This window comes from Aquarana catesbeiana, linkage group LG05 (assembly GCF_042186555.1).
Source record: "Aquarana catesbeiana isolate 2022-GZ linkage group LG05, ASM4218655v1, whole genome shotgun sequence".
Lineage (NCBI taxonomy): Eukaryota > Metazoa > Chordata > Amphibia > Anura > Ranidae > Aquarana > Aquarana catesbeiana.
The window spans coordinates 310,775,441-310,791,874 of NC_133328.1; the positions used below are offsets into that span (position 1 = coordinate 310,775,441).

At 42.8% G+C, this 16,434-nt stretch overlaps 1 protein-coding gene across 1 annotated transcript in view; it reads right to left on the reverse strand.

Moving 5' to 3' along the window:
* Positions 1–2,622: 2,622 nt before the first annotated feature.
* The window catches only part of MED10 (mediator complex subunit 10), a gene marked incomplete in the record, with an annotated part of 66,769 nt that continues 52,957 nt past the window's right edge, over positions 2,623–16,434 (reverse strand). The window contains 2 exon segments of the mRNA XM_073630836.1: positions 2,623–3,327; positions 4,002–4,104. Of these exon segments, the coding sequence (XP_073486937.1) occupies positions 3,229–3,327; positions 4,002–4,104 (202 nt within the window).

Sequence of the window (16,434 nt, forward strand, 5' to 3'; positions counted from 1 at the left end):
TCCATGACCAGGGCTAGATACAAGCAGATCTTGTGGTTCATGCATTTTAATGACAATGAGCTCTGTCATCCTCGGGGGGACCCTGAATACAATCGGCTCCACAAAATTTGGCCCCTCATAAACCATTTCAACCAACAGTTTGCAGCCTTGTTTACTCCCAATCAAGTTGTCTGCATTGATGAGTTTTCTGGCTGCTTGTCTTTCAAATAATATCTTCCTAGCAAGGGTGCCAGATATGGGGTCAAGATGTATAAGCTGTGACAGGGCAACAGGCTATACATATATTTGTATGGTTTACGAGGGAAAAGATAGTCACGTGGAGCCTGAGAACTGCCCAAACTCTAGAGGGAGCACTGGTAAGATTGTGTGGGACTTGGTGTCACCCTTATTCGGAAAGGGGTACCACTTGTACATGGACAATTATTACACAAGCGTGACACTTTTTAGTCACTTGTTTGATCATGGAATTGGCGCATGTGGTACTGTGCGATATAATCGCCAGGGCTTTCCCCCAGCGGCTTGTAGAGTCTCGTCTTAGACTGGGGGGCGAAAGACTGCATGAGAAATAATAATTTGCTTGCAGTGAAGTGGAGAGATAATTGGAATGTTTTAGTTCTGTCCTCCCTTCACGCAGATACGGCAGTCCAAATTCCAATAGTGACTGGTGTTGTGGAGAAACCCCTCTGTCCACGAATACCTTAATATGGGAGGGGTGGACCTCAACGACTAGTTGCTGGTGCCGTACTTAATTGCCCATAAGGCCAGATGTTGGTACAAAAAAAGTGTCTGTATACTTATTGCAATTGGCTCTGCTGAACGCTTATAAGCTATACAAAGCATCAGATCGAACTGGATCCTTCCTTAAAAATTCCTGGAAGAGATCATCACAGCCCTTCTGTTTCCAGACGGTGCTGTGGCCCAACTTCCCAATCCAAATGCAGTGAGCCGGCTGCATGAGGGACATTTTCCTCTGTAAATCTAAAGTGGTATCCTGTTAAGGCTTTTAAAAATGTATGTAGTTAGTCGCTGCTGCACAGTTGTGTGCAATTTTAAAGCATGTCGTGTTTGGTATCTATGTACTCGGCGTAAGATCATCTTTTATATTTTACTAAACATCTGGGCAATATAGGGTGTTTAGTGCATTAACATTCAAAAAATCGTTCCCCCCCCCCCCCCCCCAAAAAAAAATCGCCGCATATATAGTGTGCGAATAAAAAAAATTACAACCCACTATTTTAATCTGTAGGGCCTTTGCTTTAAAAAAAATATATAATGTTTGGGGGGGGGTCAATGTAATTTTCTAGCAAAAAAAAAAAAAATATTTTTTTTTTCCATGCAAACAAAAAGTGTCAGAAAGGTGGTTAGAAGAGCGGGCGATATAAGCTTGTAAAGTTGTGCATAAAATACCAGGACAGTTCAACACCCCCCAAAATGACCCCATTTTGGAAAGTAGACACCCCAAGTGTCCATGGAATATTTTATATTTTGCCACAAGTTTCAGGAAAATTGTAATTTTTTCAAAGTTGTCACTAAACGATATATTGCTCAAACATGCCATGGGCATATGTGATGGGGTTGTACTGCCCTGCCGTTTTTGAAACTCAAGAAATGAGATAGGCAGTCAAACTAAAAGCTGCGTGAATTCCAGAAAGTGTACCCTAGTTTGTGGACGCTATAATTTTTTTTAAGCAAACCAATAAATATATGCTTATTGAATTTTTTTTCCCCAAAAAGTAGAAACTATCATTTTTTTTTTCAAAATTTTCGGTCTTTCGTTTATATCGCAAAAAATAAAAACTGCAGAGGTGATCAAATACCACCAAAAGAAAGCTCTATTTGTGGGGGAAAAAAAAAAAAAAAAAAAAAAAGGACACCAATTTTGTTTGGGTACAGCATTGCATGACTGCACAATTGTCAGTTAAAGAGACAGTGCCAAATTGTAACAAGTGCTCTGGTCATCTTGGAGAACTAACCACAGGTCTCCTGAGATCAGGGCACCTCTTCCATGAAGACCATGTCTGACCAGATCACAAATCAGTCCAATTAAATTACCATACAATATTTCAAGTTTTTTCGTCAGTGTTTTTTTGTATAGCAGATGGAACAAAAATAAACAGTAAAAAAACTGTAGACATGCACATACAAAAAACACACACAAATCTAAGTAAAGCAAACACAATGAACTAAAATTACACAAAAAAAAAAAGAACCAACTCAATTGTTGTTTGATGAGAAAAGAAAAAGGTAGTTTAGAAAATCATGTTCACTGTTTGATGTACCTATTGTGTACAAAGGATATGCATACTAATGTAGGTTTTATGTTTGACTTTCTTAGCAAACTGAAGACATGGGAGAAAAAAAAAAAAAAAAAGTAATCTCTGAATATGAAAAATGTGACATTACACAAACCTTTGTCTTTCAAATGTATGCCCCCAATTTAAAAAAGTACAGTAGAAACCATTTGTGATTTCATGTTCACTTTTGAACTTGTCTTTAGACTATGATCGATACACATTCAATAATGTTTGCTGAAAACTCATGCAGCAGTGTAGTAGAACCCTACTATAGTATGAATTCAAGAGTAATATCCAGAGATGCTACAACATAACATTTAACAAAGAGTCATTCTAAATAATATTTATTCATAACACCCAATGATAGTTTCATAAATATAAAAATGTACAAAAATGGCACAGGAGGAAAAACAAATTACTGAACACTACAAACATTAAAGAACACTATCAAAACAAAAATTGCAGCACAGGAAGTAAAATAATTTCATCTTTTCCTGCATTTTAAAGAACAATGTGTGTGTGAGAGAATATATATAGATCGATATCTATCTATAGAGATAGAGGTAGAGAGAGATGTAGAGAGAGAGAGAGAGATGTAGAGGTAGAGAGAGAGAGAGATTATATATATATATATATATATATATATATATATATATATATATACACATATATACATACATATACATATACACACACACATACATACACACACTACTGTTGCCAATTAGAGGGTTTATGGATGCCAAGTTTTGTGGATCTAAGTGTTACTTAGAGAAGACCAACATGATCAGAAAAACATTGGTGGCTAATGTATCCATTTACAGTTATGCGTAAGAACTGTTCTTAGAAATTTCTCACAAGTTACAACAGTAAGGTCCATAATATAAATATTCTTTGTAAGGCTTCATTATGTTGCTGGTTTTAGATTGGCATATTAAGATGGTGGATGATCCTCGCCTCTGACGGCCTTGTATTTTGCCATGTCTTCTGGAAACACTCTGGAGAGCTCTTGGATTAGTAGGCTTTTGAATTTCTGAAAAATTAAGTGAAATGAATAAGCTCAGAGGTTATCAGTAAAATCTATCAACTATATAAAAGGGCACTTTCCACTTCTATTCACTAAACTCTGAAATGCTATACGAGGAGCTATAACTTAAGGGCTCATGTAGACAGGGGATCTTGTCAAATACAGTTATCAAATATGTGGTTGTGCAAGTAGCCGGAATCCCCCCTACGATTTCCACAGTATACCATTGTAAGACACTTGATTTTAATACATTATAACAATACAGTTGGTAACTATTCTCCAGTGTTAGTTTGATAACATTATCCCTATTCTTTATTAAAAAGGGCAATTTTGCAAACACATCAATTCTGATTTGAACTTCAACAAGTCGTCTTCACCATGTCTAGATGCTTAAATCTGTATTAAGTTGCTGCCATGTGATTGGCCAATTAGCAATTTGTGTTACCAAGCAACTGAACAGGTGTACCTAATAAAGTGGCCGAGAGATAGAGATATTCTATTGAATCAAACATCAAAAGCAATGTGTGATTTGTATTAACTATAGATTACATAATGGATTTTGGCCATTTACAAGTTACTTCAGGGAAAATTGTGTTTTTTTGGGGGGTGAAAGGGTGCCAACAAATTTGTCCATGTCTGTAATCCATCCTTAACACTCACAAAAGTGATTCAAATCTTACCTTCATTGTATCAATTTTACCCTTCACTTGCTCATTTTTAGCTAATGCTCTCTCCAAACACTCCTTGGTGTACAGCTGGGGATTACGGCCCTGGTCAATGTAACTAAATAAAAAAAAAAAAAAATGAGAAAACATTTTCAGAAAAAAGAAAAGTTAAGAGTTACTAAACCCACAACAGTAAAATCAGGCTCTATATGCAGTAAAGCATGCTTCTTATAATTAGAGGTCGACCAATATGGGTTTTTCTCTGGCCGATGCCAATATTTAGGAATTGGGGCGGCCGATGGCCGATATACGATGCAGATTTTTGTGGCCGATTTTAGGCAGATTTAAAAAAAAAAAAAAAAAATCTCACCCACTCCACTCCTCCCTGCTTGCTCCTGTCACTCTACCACACACTTGATGTCCTCAGTACAGATGGCACTGGCTGTGGCAGGTGGCACTGGTTGGCTTAGGCAGGTAGCACTGACTGGCACTAAGAGATGACAGTGGCAGGTGGCACTGGTCTGGAACTGACATGGCACTGGTTGACACTGGCAGGTGGCACTGGTTGGCAGGTGGCACTGGTATGGAACTGGCAGGTGGCACTATTGGCACTATTGGCACTGGCAGGTGGCACTGATTGGCGTGGCACTGGTTGGAGGTGGCACTGGTTGGCACTGGCAGGTGGCACTGACAGGTTTCACACTGAGCCGAGTAACTGTGTGTGAAACTGACAACAGAGAGGAGATGTCAGAATTGAGATTAATGTCGGGGTGGGCCGGATCAAACACCAGCCAATGATTGGGCTGCTTAAGAAAAGGGGCAGGGCCACATACACGTAGCGGCCCGCCCAGATCCAATCCCATTGGCTAGTGTTTGATAGCGGCCGGGTCCCGCCCACCCCCGACATCAACCTCAATTCTGACAGATCCCTCTCTCTCTCCTCTGTGTTACGTGTCCATTTCACACACTTAGCAGCTCTGGCAAGCATCAAGTGCCGCGCTGAGTATACAGAAGGGAGAAGGAACGGCGGTCAATGTTAAATATCTGCCTAATTTTGATAATAATCGGCCGATGCCGATTTATCAAAAATGGCCAAATATCGCCCGATATATCGGTCAACCTCTAGTTATAATCACTTAAGGAGTTAAAAAAAAGCTTTAATACCACTTTAATAACAAACGTCATACTTACCTGCCCTGTGCAGTTTTTACATAGAGTGGCTCCAATCCTCTTCTTTTCGGGTCTCCTGCTGGTGCTTCTGGCTCCTCCCCCTCAAGCAGTGAACTCTGCTTGCCCTGGGGCACCACTGCATGCTTGCTCTCGAGCCGCTGCTCTATGCGTCCATAACACACAGAGCTGTGGATCGACCCCTTCCCTCACTTTCTCCTTATTCGCTCACTGATTGTGATTGACAGCAGTGGGAGCCAATGTGGGCTCCCTTCGCCGTCTCAGCCAAATAAAGCCAGAGAGTCCCGGGACAGCCAACGCCATTGTGAACATCGCTAAAATCAGAGGGAGCTCAGGTAAGGATTGGGGGGGCTGGGGGTGCTGCACATAGGTTTTTTTCACCTTCAGCCTTTAGAACCATTTTAATCTTCTGCATTGTGTAAAAAGCCTGTTTGATCTTATATTCTCTGATCCTCCACTTCATTTAATGTCCCAATCCATCTGCCGATAGCACAGAGCCCTAGCAGGCACTCTGCACATGCTCAGTTTGTTGTGTATTGCTAGGAGATTTTTTTTTTTTTTTGGGGGGGGGGGGGGGGGGTGCATATAATCAACACAGCACTGTCCAGACACATGGTCAGGGGTTATGCAGCCTCATAGGACAGTAAGAGGAGAATAAAAACTCCTCCTACAAGCTTTAACCAGTGCTCAGCTGGACACCAATAGAAGTCACAAGACTGTTATATACACACTGATCAGAAAAAGGTATTTAGCAGTTTATTTACTAAAATAATTGCATTTCCATGTAACTATGGGAGACTAGATATAGTGAATGCAGGGTCCCGGGTTTAATGCATGAGAGCCGGAGCCAGCTGTGTGTCTGGTGCTCCTGTGAGGGCTGGAGAAGCAGAGCGGAGACCAGTGACTGACAGTCAGCGCTCTCCGCTCTGAGTGGACCAAGAGCTGAGCGATCAACAATTGCTCAATACTCAGTCTTAAAATTCACAAACCAGTAAATCGCACTACAAAGGTCCAACTTCCTCAAGCAGTTAAAGAGGGAGTCCCGTGAAAAAAAAAAAAAAAATTAAATGTCAGCAGCTACAAGTACTGCAGCTGCTAAATTTTAAAATAAGAACACTTACCTGTCTCAGGGTCCAGCGATGTTGGCACCCGAGGCCGAACCGTCGCTCGGCTCTCGTGCGCTGCCGCCATCTTCTGTAAGGGAATCAGGAAATAAAGCCTTGCGGCTTTACTTCCTGGTTCCCTACTGCGCATGCGCGAGTCGCGCTGCTCAATCAGAACGGTCCCTGCTGTCTCTGGGACCCGTGTGTGTCCCAGCAGACAGCGCGGGGGGGACGGGAAGTGGGAGTCTACGCCCGGAAGTGGGTGCAAATACCTGTATTAAACAGGTATCTGCACCCCCCTCCCCCTGAAAAGGTGCCAAATGTGACACTGGAGGGGGGGGGGTTTCAAAAAGCGGAGGTTCAATTTTTGTGTGAACCTCCGCTTTAACCAAATGGTGCCAAACGTGTTATAGACAAGGGCCAATCCCACATAACAAGGGTCCTGCAGCTTGCCAAGTAGACCTGGGGGAATCCCAAAAGTGCAAACAAGAAGATAGCAGCATGGGATCCTCATTAGCATTATGAATAGAATTTATTCAACAATAAAAATAAATACACTTACTTGTTAAAATCTTAAAATCCAGCATAGATCAAAAAACGAAACCACTGCAGAGCTGTCAATGCGTGTCAACACAGTAACTTCTAGCCAGCAAGAAGAGCAGATTCTGGACAGCTATCAGAGAAGTCGCTAATACCCAGCATCTTGCATACTACACTGGCACACGGAACCCCCTATTAGTGAGAGATGGGGGCCAGGGAACGCGTTTCAGAGGTTCAATCCTCTGTCAATAACCTCCAATTCATAATACTGAGGATCCCGCTCTGCTATCTTCTTCTTGCAGTTCTCAGTCTTAGATCCGGTATGGGACAGCTGCAGCATCACACCAATGCTGCAGCACATACATAAAAAAAAAGGTATGTATATTTCACCTAACCCCTGTTAAAATGTCAGGTTTCTGTGATGTAAAAAATAAAAAATTATTATAATGAGACAAAGAAATCATTTCAGAAATTTTTCACCTTTAATGTGACCTATAAAACTGTACAACTCAATTGAACAACAATTTTCACACCCAGGCATCTGCGTTACGCGACAGCCTATTAGCACGGGGCTACACGACGACAAACCTCAGAAAGGCCTTCAATAAGGCCTTTGCATGGACTAGATTGTCACTCTTGTATGGTCCCCCTCGTGTAAAACAACCTGAAACACTCTACATGGTCACTACTAAATTCTCTGCCCACCACAACCAACTGCGCAATCTATTGTCAGATCACTGGCACTTGCTAACAGATAACCATGTTTTGGAAACATATGTGAGACCTAACCCAGAATTAGTGAGGTTGCTCTCCGGTACACCAAGAGATGGCCTTGCCAGCAGCCACTACCGGGTGGGGCCTCGAGGGCACATTGGCCCCTGCGGCACCTTCCGTTGTGTCCACTGTTCGCGTTACCCTTGGGTGCAGGAGGGCACAACCTTCATACTCCCAGATGGATAACTTTTCTCCTCTCCCACAAATGCCAACTGTGGCACGAGGGGAGATGTATACCTTATGGTCTGCACATGTACATAGGAAAGACAATTAGAGAGTTTACGGCAGAGAATAGATGACCATCTGTACTATTCATCAAATGGCAAGCTTACTACGATAGGCCGTCACATTGGCCTACATTATAGATTCCAGCCATCTGGATCGAGCAACTCAACGCCCACATACCCTCAGGCTTGAATGAAGTCCATTCCTACAAATCATTTTTATAAATTACCCGCCCCCACCCCCCATTAACCATTTCCTCTCCCCATACATCTCCCTTTTCCTTCCCCCCTTTTTTCCCTCTATCCCCCCCCCCCCCCCATATCGCTCTATACCTAACTGTATTGGCAAAGATTTTGGATTGCACTATGTCCATTTTATATTCCTTATTGGAAGTTAAACACTGTTTTCTGCAAATTTTTTACTTAGGATTTGCATAATCAATTCCATATGTGACCCTACGTGGTGAGTGTATGATGATAGGAGAAATACTGTATGCATTTCTACTTTTGTATTTTTTCCGCTATGTGCTGGTGTCGGGACGCTGGCTGCAGTGTGTGCTTACATCGGCCGATATATAATTAATTCTAATGTATTTCTGTTTATTTCCCCCTCCTTGCCAGGGGACCTAGTTGTTACCACCGCAGCGCGAGGTGTATTTTTTTCCCCCTATGGCGGGCATGCGTCTCTCCGGGATGGAGGAGTGTCCCCACTTCCATTTGGAGCGCTCTCCCCTCCTACCAGGGTGACAGCAATTCAGGCCGCCTCCCCATCTGGTCACATGCGTGCACGGGAATCGCGCATGCGCAGTGTGGAGAAACGGGCCCGGTGAGGTCACACGTCGGCGCCAGCTGGCCTGATGGCGTGGGCCAGGTTGGAGCTACTAAAGAGCGCTTACAGCTGTCCTGAACCAGACGGTTGCAAACCGGGGGGCAACTACAATGTTTTGCCATCTACTGTGATGGGAGTTCTGCATGTCTGTCAGCGGCGCCTCCCAGGTGGAGAGGTTTACTGCTCCTGGATGAATTGCTAAGGTTTGTGCACAAGCTTTGTTCTCATGCATACACGTTTATTGTTGTTCCAAGGGCTCTGATATGGTTATGACCAGATCTACCTTAAATATCGAATACAGCCTTTATCCAATTGAATGTGTAGCCTTGTATCGATGGAATGACACTGTCATCCATCCTTTGCTTGTGACCCCAGGTTTTCACACATTACCTTGACATATTAGGTGGGTTTGGACCATTTATTTATCTCCTCCCTTCTTTAATTTTGGTGTCTATTTTGTTGTTTTCCTCCTATCCCTGTCCCTTTTTTGTCCTTCTCCTTTCTCTTCCCCCTGTTTTTTCCTTCCCCTCCCTTCCCTCCCCCTTTTCTTTCTTTCCTTCCCGTTCACTTGTTCCCCTTTTCATCTTTTATTATTTAACATACTCTGTTTATTCTTGGTTTTTAATGGAACATTACATTGTTTGTAGTTGTTTATAGACAACTACCTCTACCCATTATTACTTCATTATACCCCTTTTTTTGAAATCAGAATATTCACGCCCTCAAGCGTCTCCTATGTCCGCTGGGGGGGGGGTTACCTTGGGGTGCTTCAAAAGTTGCTGCTTTGTGTTCCGCTGGTCCCCATTGGTAAGCAATGCACGAATAAATGAATATAGCTTTGATTTTTTTCAGTTGTTAAATATTAAAAATGATTTGTGATTATGTATATATGAGATTGTACTTACCTTATAGATGGGAATGATTGACTCCTCCTGAGGAAGAGACTATAGTCGCGAAACTTGTAGAGGATTACGTCAAGACATACAGTGGAACCTCGGTTTGCGAGTGTCTCAAAACGAGCAGGATTCAGGCCAAATGCGGTGTGCAGTACCGCTTTTGACCAGAGGTGGGGGGCGCCGGAGCCGAAAGTCGCTGATCGGCGCCGTTCGGAAATGCACGGAAAGGCCCGAGGACAGTTCGGCTGACCTTGGCAAACCTTGTAAAGGCTTGTGAACGGAGTCTTTCCGAGGTTTGCCGAGGTCCGTCGAAGTGTCCCTCGGCCTTTTCCGAGCGCCCCACACCTCTGGCCGTATGTGGCATTGCATCCCATTGAACTCAATGTGGAACTAATTATTTTCATTTCCATTGACTTCAATGGGAAAACTCGCTTTGATATGCGAAGTACATTGGATTACGAGCAGACTCTTGGAATGGATTATGCTAGTAATCCGAGGTTCCACTGTACATCTCAGCTCCCCATACTACCAATGGGGTTAACTTGTTTCTTTGGAACCATCTGTATTTACCATGTACAGTTGTAATTAACTGCCTATCAATTTATGTATAAATTGTTTTCATCATATCTCTTACTTGTTAATTGTTATATATTTTATATCTCGTCTATTATAACCTCTGCCTTATCCATGGGTACCGCGATAGTCCTAATCTTTTCCTATGCCAGGGGCATGCTTGGAGCAGCCACAGGTATTTCTTTCCAATAGTCCATTCCAAAGGATGATGGTACCCGCCCCCATCTTTACAGACTTAATTGATCGAGGCAACCCTATTCAATTGAACAACAAAGTGAAAACTTTTAGTAGGAGGGAAGTAAAAATAAAATATGGTTGCATAAGTGTGCACACCCTTAAATTTTGTTGAAGCACCTTTTCATTTTATTATAGCATTCAGTCTTTTTGGGTATGAGTCTATCAGCATGGCACATCTTGACTTGGCAATATTTGCCCACTCTTTGGAAAAACACTCCAAATCTGTCAGATTGCGAGGACATCTCCTGTGCACAGCCCTCTTCATAAATCACCCCACAGATTTTCAATTGAATTCAGAGCCATTCCAAAACTTGAATCTTCTACAGGTGAAACCATTCCTTTGTTGATTTGGATGAAAGCTTTGGGTCATTATGCTGAAAGATGAAACTCCTCTTCATGTTCAGCATTCTAGCAAAAGCCTGAAGGTTTTGTGCCAATATTGACCGGTATTTGAAACTGTTCACAATACCCACTACCTTGCCTAAGGCCCCTGTTCCAGCTGAAGAAAAATAGCCCCAAAGCATGATGCTGCCACCACCATGCTTCACTGTTCTTTTGGTGATGTGCAGTGTTTTTGTGCCAAACATATCTTTTAGAATTATGGCCAAAAAGTTTAAGCTTGGTTCCATCAGACTATAAACACATTTTCCCACATGCTTTTGGGAGACTTCAGATGTGTTTTTGCACAATTTAGCAGGGCTTGGATGTTTTTCTTCGTAAGAAAAATCTTCCGTCTTGCCACTCTACCCCATAGCCCAGACATATTAAAAAAAAAAAAATGGGAGATTGTCACATGTACCACAAAGCTAGTATTTGCCAGATATTCCTGCAGCTCCTTTAGTCACTTAAGGATCGCCCTACGCAGATACACTGTGGCAGGGCGGCCCTCCTGCGCAAAATCACATACAGGTACACGATTTTGTGAAGTGGGTCTGGGGCGTGAGTGTGCTCCGCCAGAGGCCTGCTCCCGCTGTGATGGCCGCCAGCAACCCTCGATCATTCACAGAAGGGGCAGAACGGTGGTCTGCTTATGTAAACAAGGCAAACCGCCATTCTGTAGGAAGATGGAGATCTTGCGTTTCTTCTAAACAGAATTACGGATCTCTCTGTTCCTCCAGTAGCAACATCCCTCCCCCCACCCCAAAGTTAGAAAGCACTCTCAGGGAACAGTTAACCCCTTACCAGCTGGTGTCATTAGTACAGTGACAGTGCTTTTTTTTTTTGTAGCACTGATCACCATTAGTGTCACTGGTCTCAAAAAAGTGTCAAGTGTCAGTTAGGTGTCCTAATTGTTCGCTGCAATGTCGCAGTCCCAATTAAAAATCGCTGATCGCCGCCATTACTAGTAATAAATGAATAAAAATTGCCTAGTTTATAGATGCTATACTTTTGTGCAAACCAATCAATCATAGGCGTGTGCAGCTTATTGCATTAGGGTGTGCACCCCAAAGCTCAAACACACACAAAACTGTCAACAGTATTGGGACACCTACCTTTACACACATGAACCTTAATGGCAGTGCTCAGTCTTAATCCATTCAATATTGAGTTGGCCCACCCTTTGCAGCTATAACAGCTTCAACTCTTCTGGGAAGGCTGTCCACAAGGTTTAGGAGTGTATCTATGGGAATGTTTGACCATTCTTCCAGAAGCACATTTGTGAGGTCAGGCACTGATGTTGGACAAAAAGGCCTGGCTCGCAGTCTCCACTCTAACTCATCCCAAAGGTGTTCTATCGGGTTGAGGTCAGGACTCTGTAGGCCAGTCACGTTCCTCCACCCCAAACTCACTCATCCATATCTTATGGACCTTGCTTTGTCCAATGGTCCAAATTATTTGGTGGAGGGGGATTATGGCGTGGAGTTATTTTTTAGGGGTTGGGCTTGGTTTCTTATTTTCAGTAAAGGGAACTCTTAAAGTGGTTGTATACCCCTTTAGCACATTTTAGGAGATATTCACCTTGCATGCAGCCACTGTCAGCGGCGCATGTGCACTGATGGTCCGGCAGATGCTGCCGGAAAATCAGAGCTCCTTGCCGTAAATTACACTCCGGCACATATAGGAGGAGTGACATCATCGCGGCTCCAGCCACTCACAGCACTGGAGCCATGAACCCAGAAGAAACGCAGCGGGGAAAATGTCAGCTCCCCTAGCGGTGACCATGATGTGATGCAGACGCTTCATTCTAAGGTAAGTATTTCATAATGAGCTGATATGCGGTGCATATTAGCTCATTATGCCTTTGCCTTACAGGTTTTTTTTTGCGGGTATACAACCGTTTTAAGGCGTCAGCATACCAAGACATGTCGGACAATTTCATGCTCCCAACTTTGTGCGAAATTTGGGGATGGCCCCTTCCTGTTCCAACATGACTGTACACCAGTGCACAAAGCAAGGTCCATAAGACATGGACTTAGCAGGGGTGGTGGAAAATTTACTTCAAGTGCAATAATTCACATTATAATAGTAACTAAAACATAAAACTAAGCTTAACAATCTAAAAAATAAAAATTCCAAAGTGTTATGATGATGAGAACCTCCCAACTAAAAAGTTGTTCCACATTTGTATTGCAATTATCTGTAGAGGGGTTTCCACCATCCCTGCTAAGTTTTGTTATTGTTTTCTGTGTATTATATGTGAAGTTGCGTATCACAGGGACCGGTATTGTGGCAATATTGAAGTTTGAGATTTCCATACTTTAGAGGGTTTCATCATTATTGTTATTGATTAACCACTTGCTTACAGGGCACTTAAACCCCCCTCCTATCCAGACCAATTTTCAGCTTTCAGCGCTGACGCACTTTAAATGACAATTGCGCGGTCATACAACACTGTACCCAAATGAAATTTTTATCATTTTTTCACCACAAATAGAGCTTTCTTTTGGTGGTATTTGATCACCTCTGCGAGTTTTACTTTTTGTTAAAAAAATGTAAAAAACTGAATTAAAAAAATAAAAAAATTTATTTTTTTATATTTTATTAAAAAAAAATTTAAAACGGGTAATTTTTCTCCTTCCTTGATGTACGCTGATGAGGCGGCAGTGATGGGCACTGATGGGCGGCAGTGATGGGCACTGATGGGCGGCAGCAATGGGCACTGATGGGTGGCAGCGATGGGCAGCACTGTTTAGTAGGAAGTGGATGGAAGGCGCGTGATCAGACGCTTACATCAAGAAATGTATGGTTTATTTATGTAAAAGAATACAGATATATAGTCGTATAGATATAAAATCATACAAATACTACATAATATAAAAAAAGGAAAAACAGGTAACAAAATAAGTACTAGGAAGTTAAAATTGGGGTGTGCCCATATTGAGGCAGGTGTTTAAGAAAGACTGACGCATTTCGAAGAAAAACCTCTTCATCAGAGTCAGGAGAACTGGAGCACAGTCTGTATGGGCCGGTAGGCCGACATGTGTACATGGGGAGAGGTGGTGTGGCTAGTAGGAGGATGTGTCCTGTGATGGACAATTGATTATTCCAAGTTCCATACCCAGGTGTTCTAGATGGGTGATAGGTGGCACTTGTGGGCATTGTTAGGTGGCACTGTGGGCACTGTTAGGTGGCACTGATGAGGCAGATGTGCCTCTTCCACTTCGGGACCGATGTCCTGGATATCTGAGCCGGCGATCGGCTTTTTTTTTCTACTCTCGCTGTCAGCGTGAGTAAAAAAAAAAAAAAAAAAACGATTACCGATCTTTTGTTTACATCATGTGATCAGCTGTCATTGGCTGACAGTTGATCACATGGTAAGGGGCCGGGACCGGCCCCTTACTCGGATCGGTGATCAGCCGAGTCTCAGTGACTTGGTGATCACCGGGCGCCCGGCGCGAGCCCAGGGGAGGCCGTCGTATGAATGCAGGTCCGCGCTGTGGCCATCGTTTGGCCATAGCGCGGATGTCTAGTGGTTAATAAGTTAGCTCTGTACTTTTGTGGTGTGGGAACAAGCAACAGTGCTTAGCGGTAAGCCTTTTACTGACACTTTATTTTACCTCCACTAGTTAATTGTAAATAGCATAATAGGTAATCACTACACTACTAAAAATTGGCAAGTGGCATTAAACAAGGGATTTCAGTAGTGCCCTACCAGGCCCTGCCCTGCCCCCCCCCCCCCCCCCCCCCAACATGGACAATGTGCCTGGCTGCTGAGCTCATCTCCCCATCCCTGCACTCAGTGCACTGATGGGCACAGATAGGGTTGAGGGGGAGTTTCACATGCAGCAGATAGTGGAGCTTGCAAGAGCCGCTCAGCATGTGAAACTGTCAGGTAAAGCAAATGCTTGCAGAGAGAGACCAGCTGTCACAACTCAGTCGTGATATCGAGGGTGGGCAGGACCAAGTAGCTACCACCACCAGCCAATGACTGGGCTGCTGAAGAAAGGGGGCGGGGCCACATACATGTAGCGGTCCGCCCAGACCCCATCCCATTGGCTGGTGTTTGATAGCAGTTCGGTCCTGCCCACCCCAACATCACCGCTGAGTTGTGACAGTTGGTCTCTCCCCTTGCAAGCAGTTACATTCCTGGATAGTTTCACACACCGAGCGGCTTTGGCAAGCCTCACGATCTGCTGCATGTGAAACTGTTTCACAGGCAGCACGGGCTACACACTCTTGGATGCAACATTTTAGGCCAGATCTGGGGAGACAGCACAGTGTGATTAGGGTTTGCCCAGGCACATCCAGTGTGCACGCCTATGCAATCAATATACACTTATTGGGATTCTTTTACCAAAAACATGTAGCAGAATACATATTGGCCTAAACTGATAAAGAAATTAGATTTTTTACATTTTTAAATTTTATTGGATAGGTTTTATAGCAGAAAGCAAAAAATATTTTTTATTTTTCAAAATTGTCGGTCTTTTTTTGTTTATAGGGCAAAAAATAAAAACCACAGGATGTGATCAAATACCACCAAAAGAAAGCTCTATTTGTGGGGAAAAAAAAACAACAATTTTCTTTGTTTACAGCGTCACAAGACCGCACAATTGTCAGTTAAAAACACAGTGCTGTATCTCAAAAAATGGCCTGGTCATGAAAGGGGGGGGGTAAATATTCTGGGGCTGAGGTGGTTAATGTTGTTGTAGGCCTCTTGGCAGCCTCCCTGACCAGTTTTCTACTCGTCGATTCATCAATTTTGGAGGAACATCCAGTTCTTGGTAATGCCACTGTTGTGCCACATTTTTTCCACTTGATGACGGTCTTCACTGTGTTCCATGGTACTGTATATCTAATGCCTTGGAAATTCTTTTGTACCCTTCTCCTGACCAATATATTTTAACAATGAGAGCCCTCTGATGCTTTGGATGCTCTCTGCGGATCATGGTTTTTTCTGTAGGATGCGACTAAGAAAATGTCAGGAAAGACCTACTAGAAGAGCTGAACTTTATTTGGGGTTAATCAGAGGCACTTTAAAATGATGGCAGGTGTTCTGACGCCTATTTAACATGAGTTTAAATGTGATTGCTTAATTCTGAACACAGCTACATCCCCAGTTATAAGAGGGTGTGCACACTTATGCAACCAAATTTTATTTTTACTCCCCCCCCCCCCAAAAAAAAAAGGATGTGTTTGTTTTTCAATTGAGTTGTGCAGTTTATTACACATTAAAAAAGGTGGAAAAAGTTTGAAATTGTTTATCTTCGTCTCGTTTTTTTACATCACAGAAACCTGCCATTTTACCAGGGGTTAAATGAAGACTTCTTTTTATATCTATACCTATCCATCTATAGACACACACAGCGGGGAAAAAGTGTTGAACACATCACCATATTTCTAGGTAAATATATTTCTAAAGGTGCTATTGACGTGAAACGTTCAACACATGTCCAAAACAACCCATGCAATCCATACATACAAAGAAATAATCCATACATACAAAGAAACCAAAACAACACCAGTTCAGAAATTAAAATTAGGTGTAATAAAATGGAATGACACAGGGAAAGTGTATTGAACACATGAAGAAAGGAGGTGCAAAAAAGGCATGGAAAACTAAAACACCAACTGAAATCAGTAATTCAAAAGCAATCCTGTCCCTTGTCAGTGCAAATAACTAGTTGCTATCAGCTGCTTCAG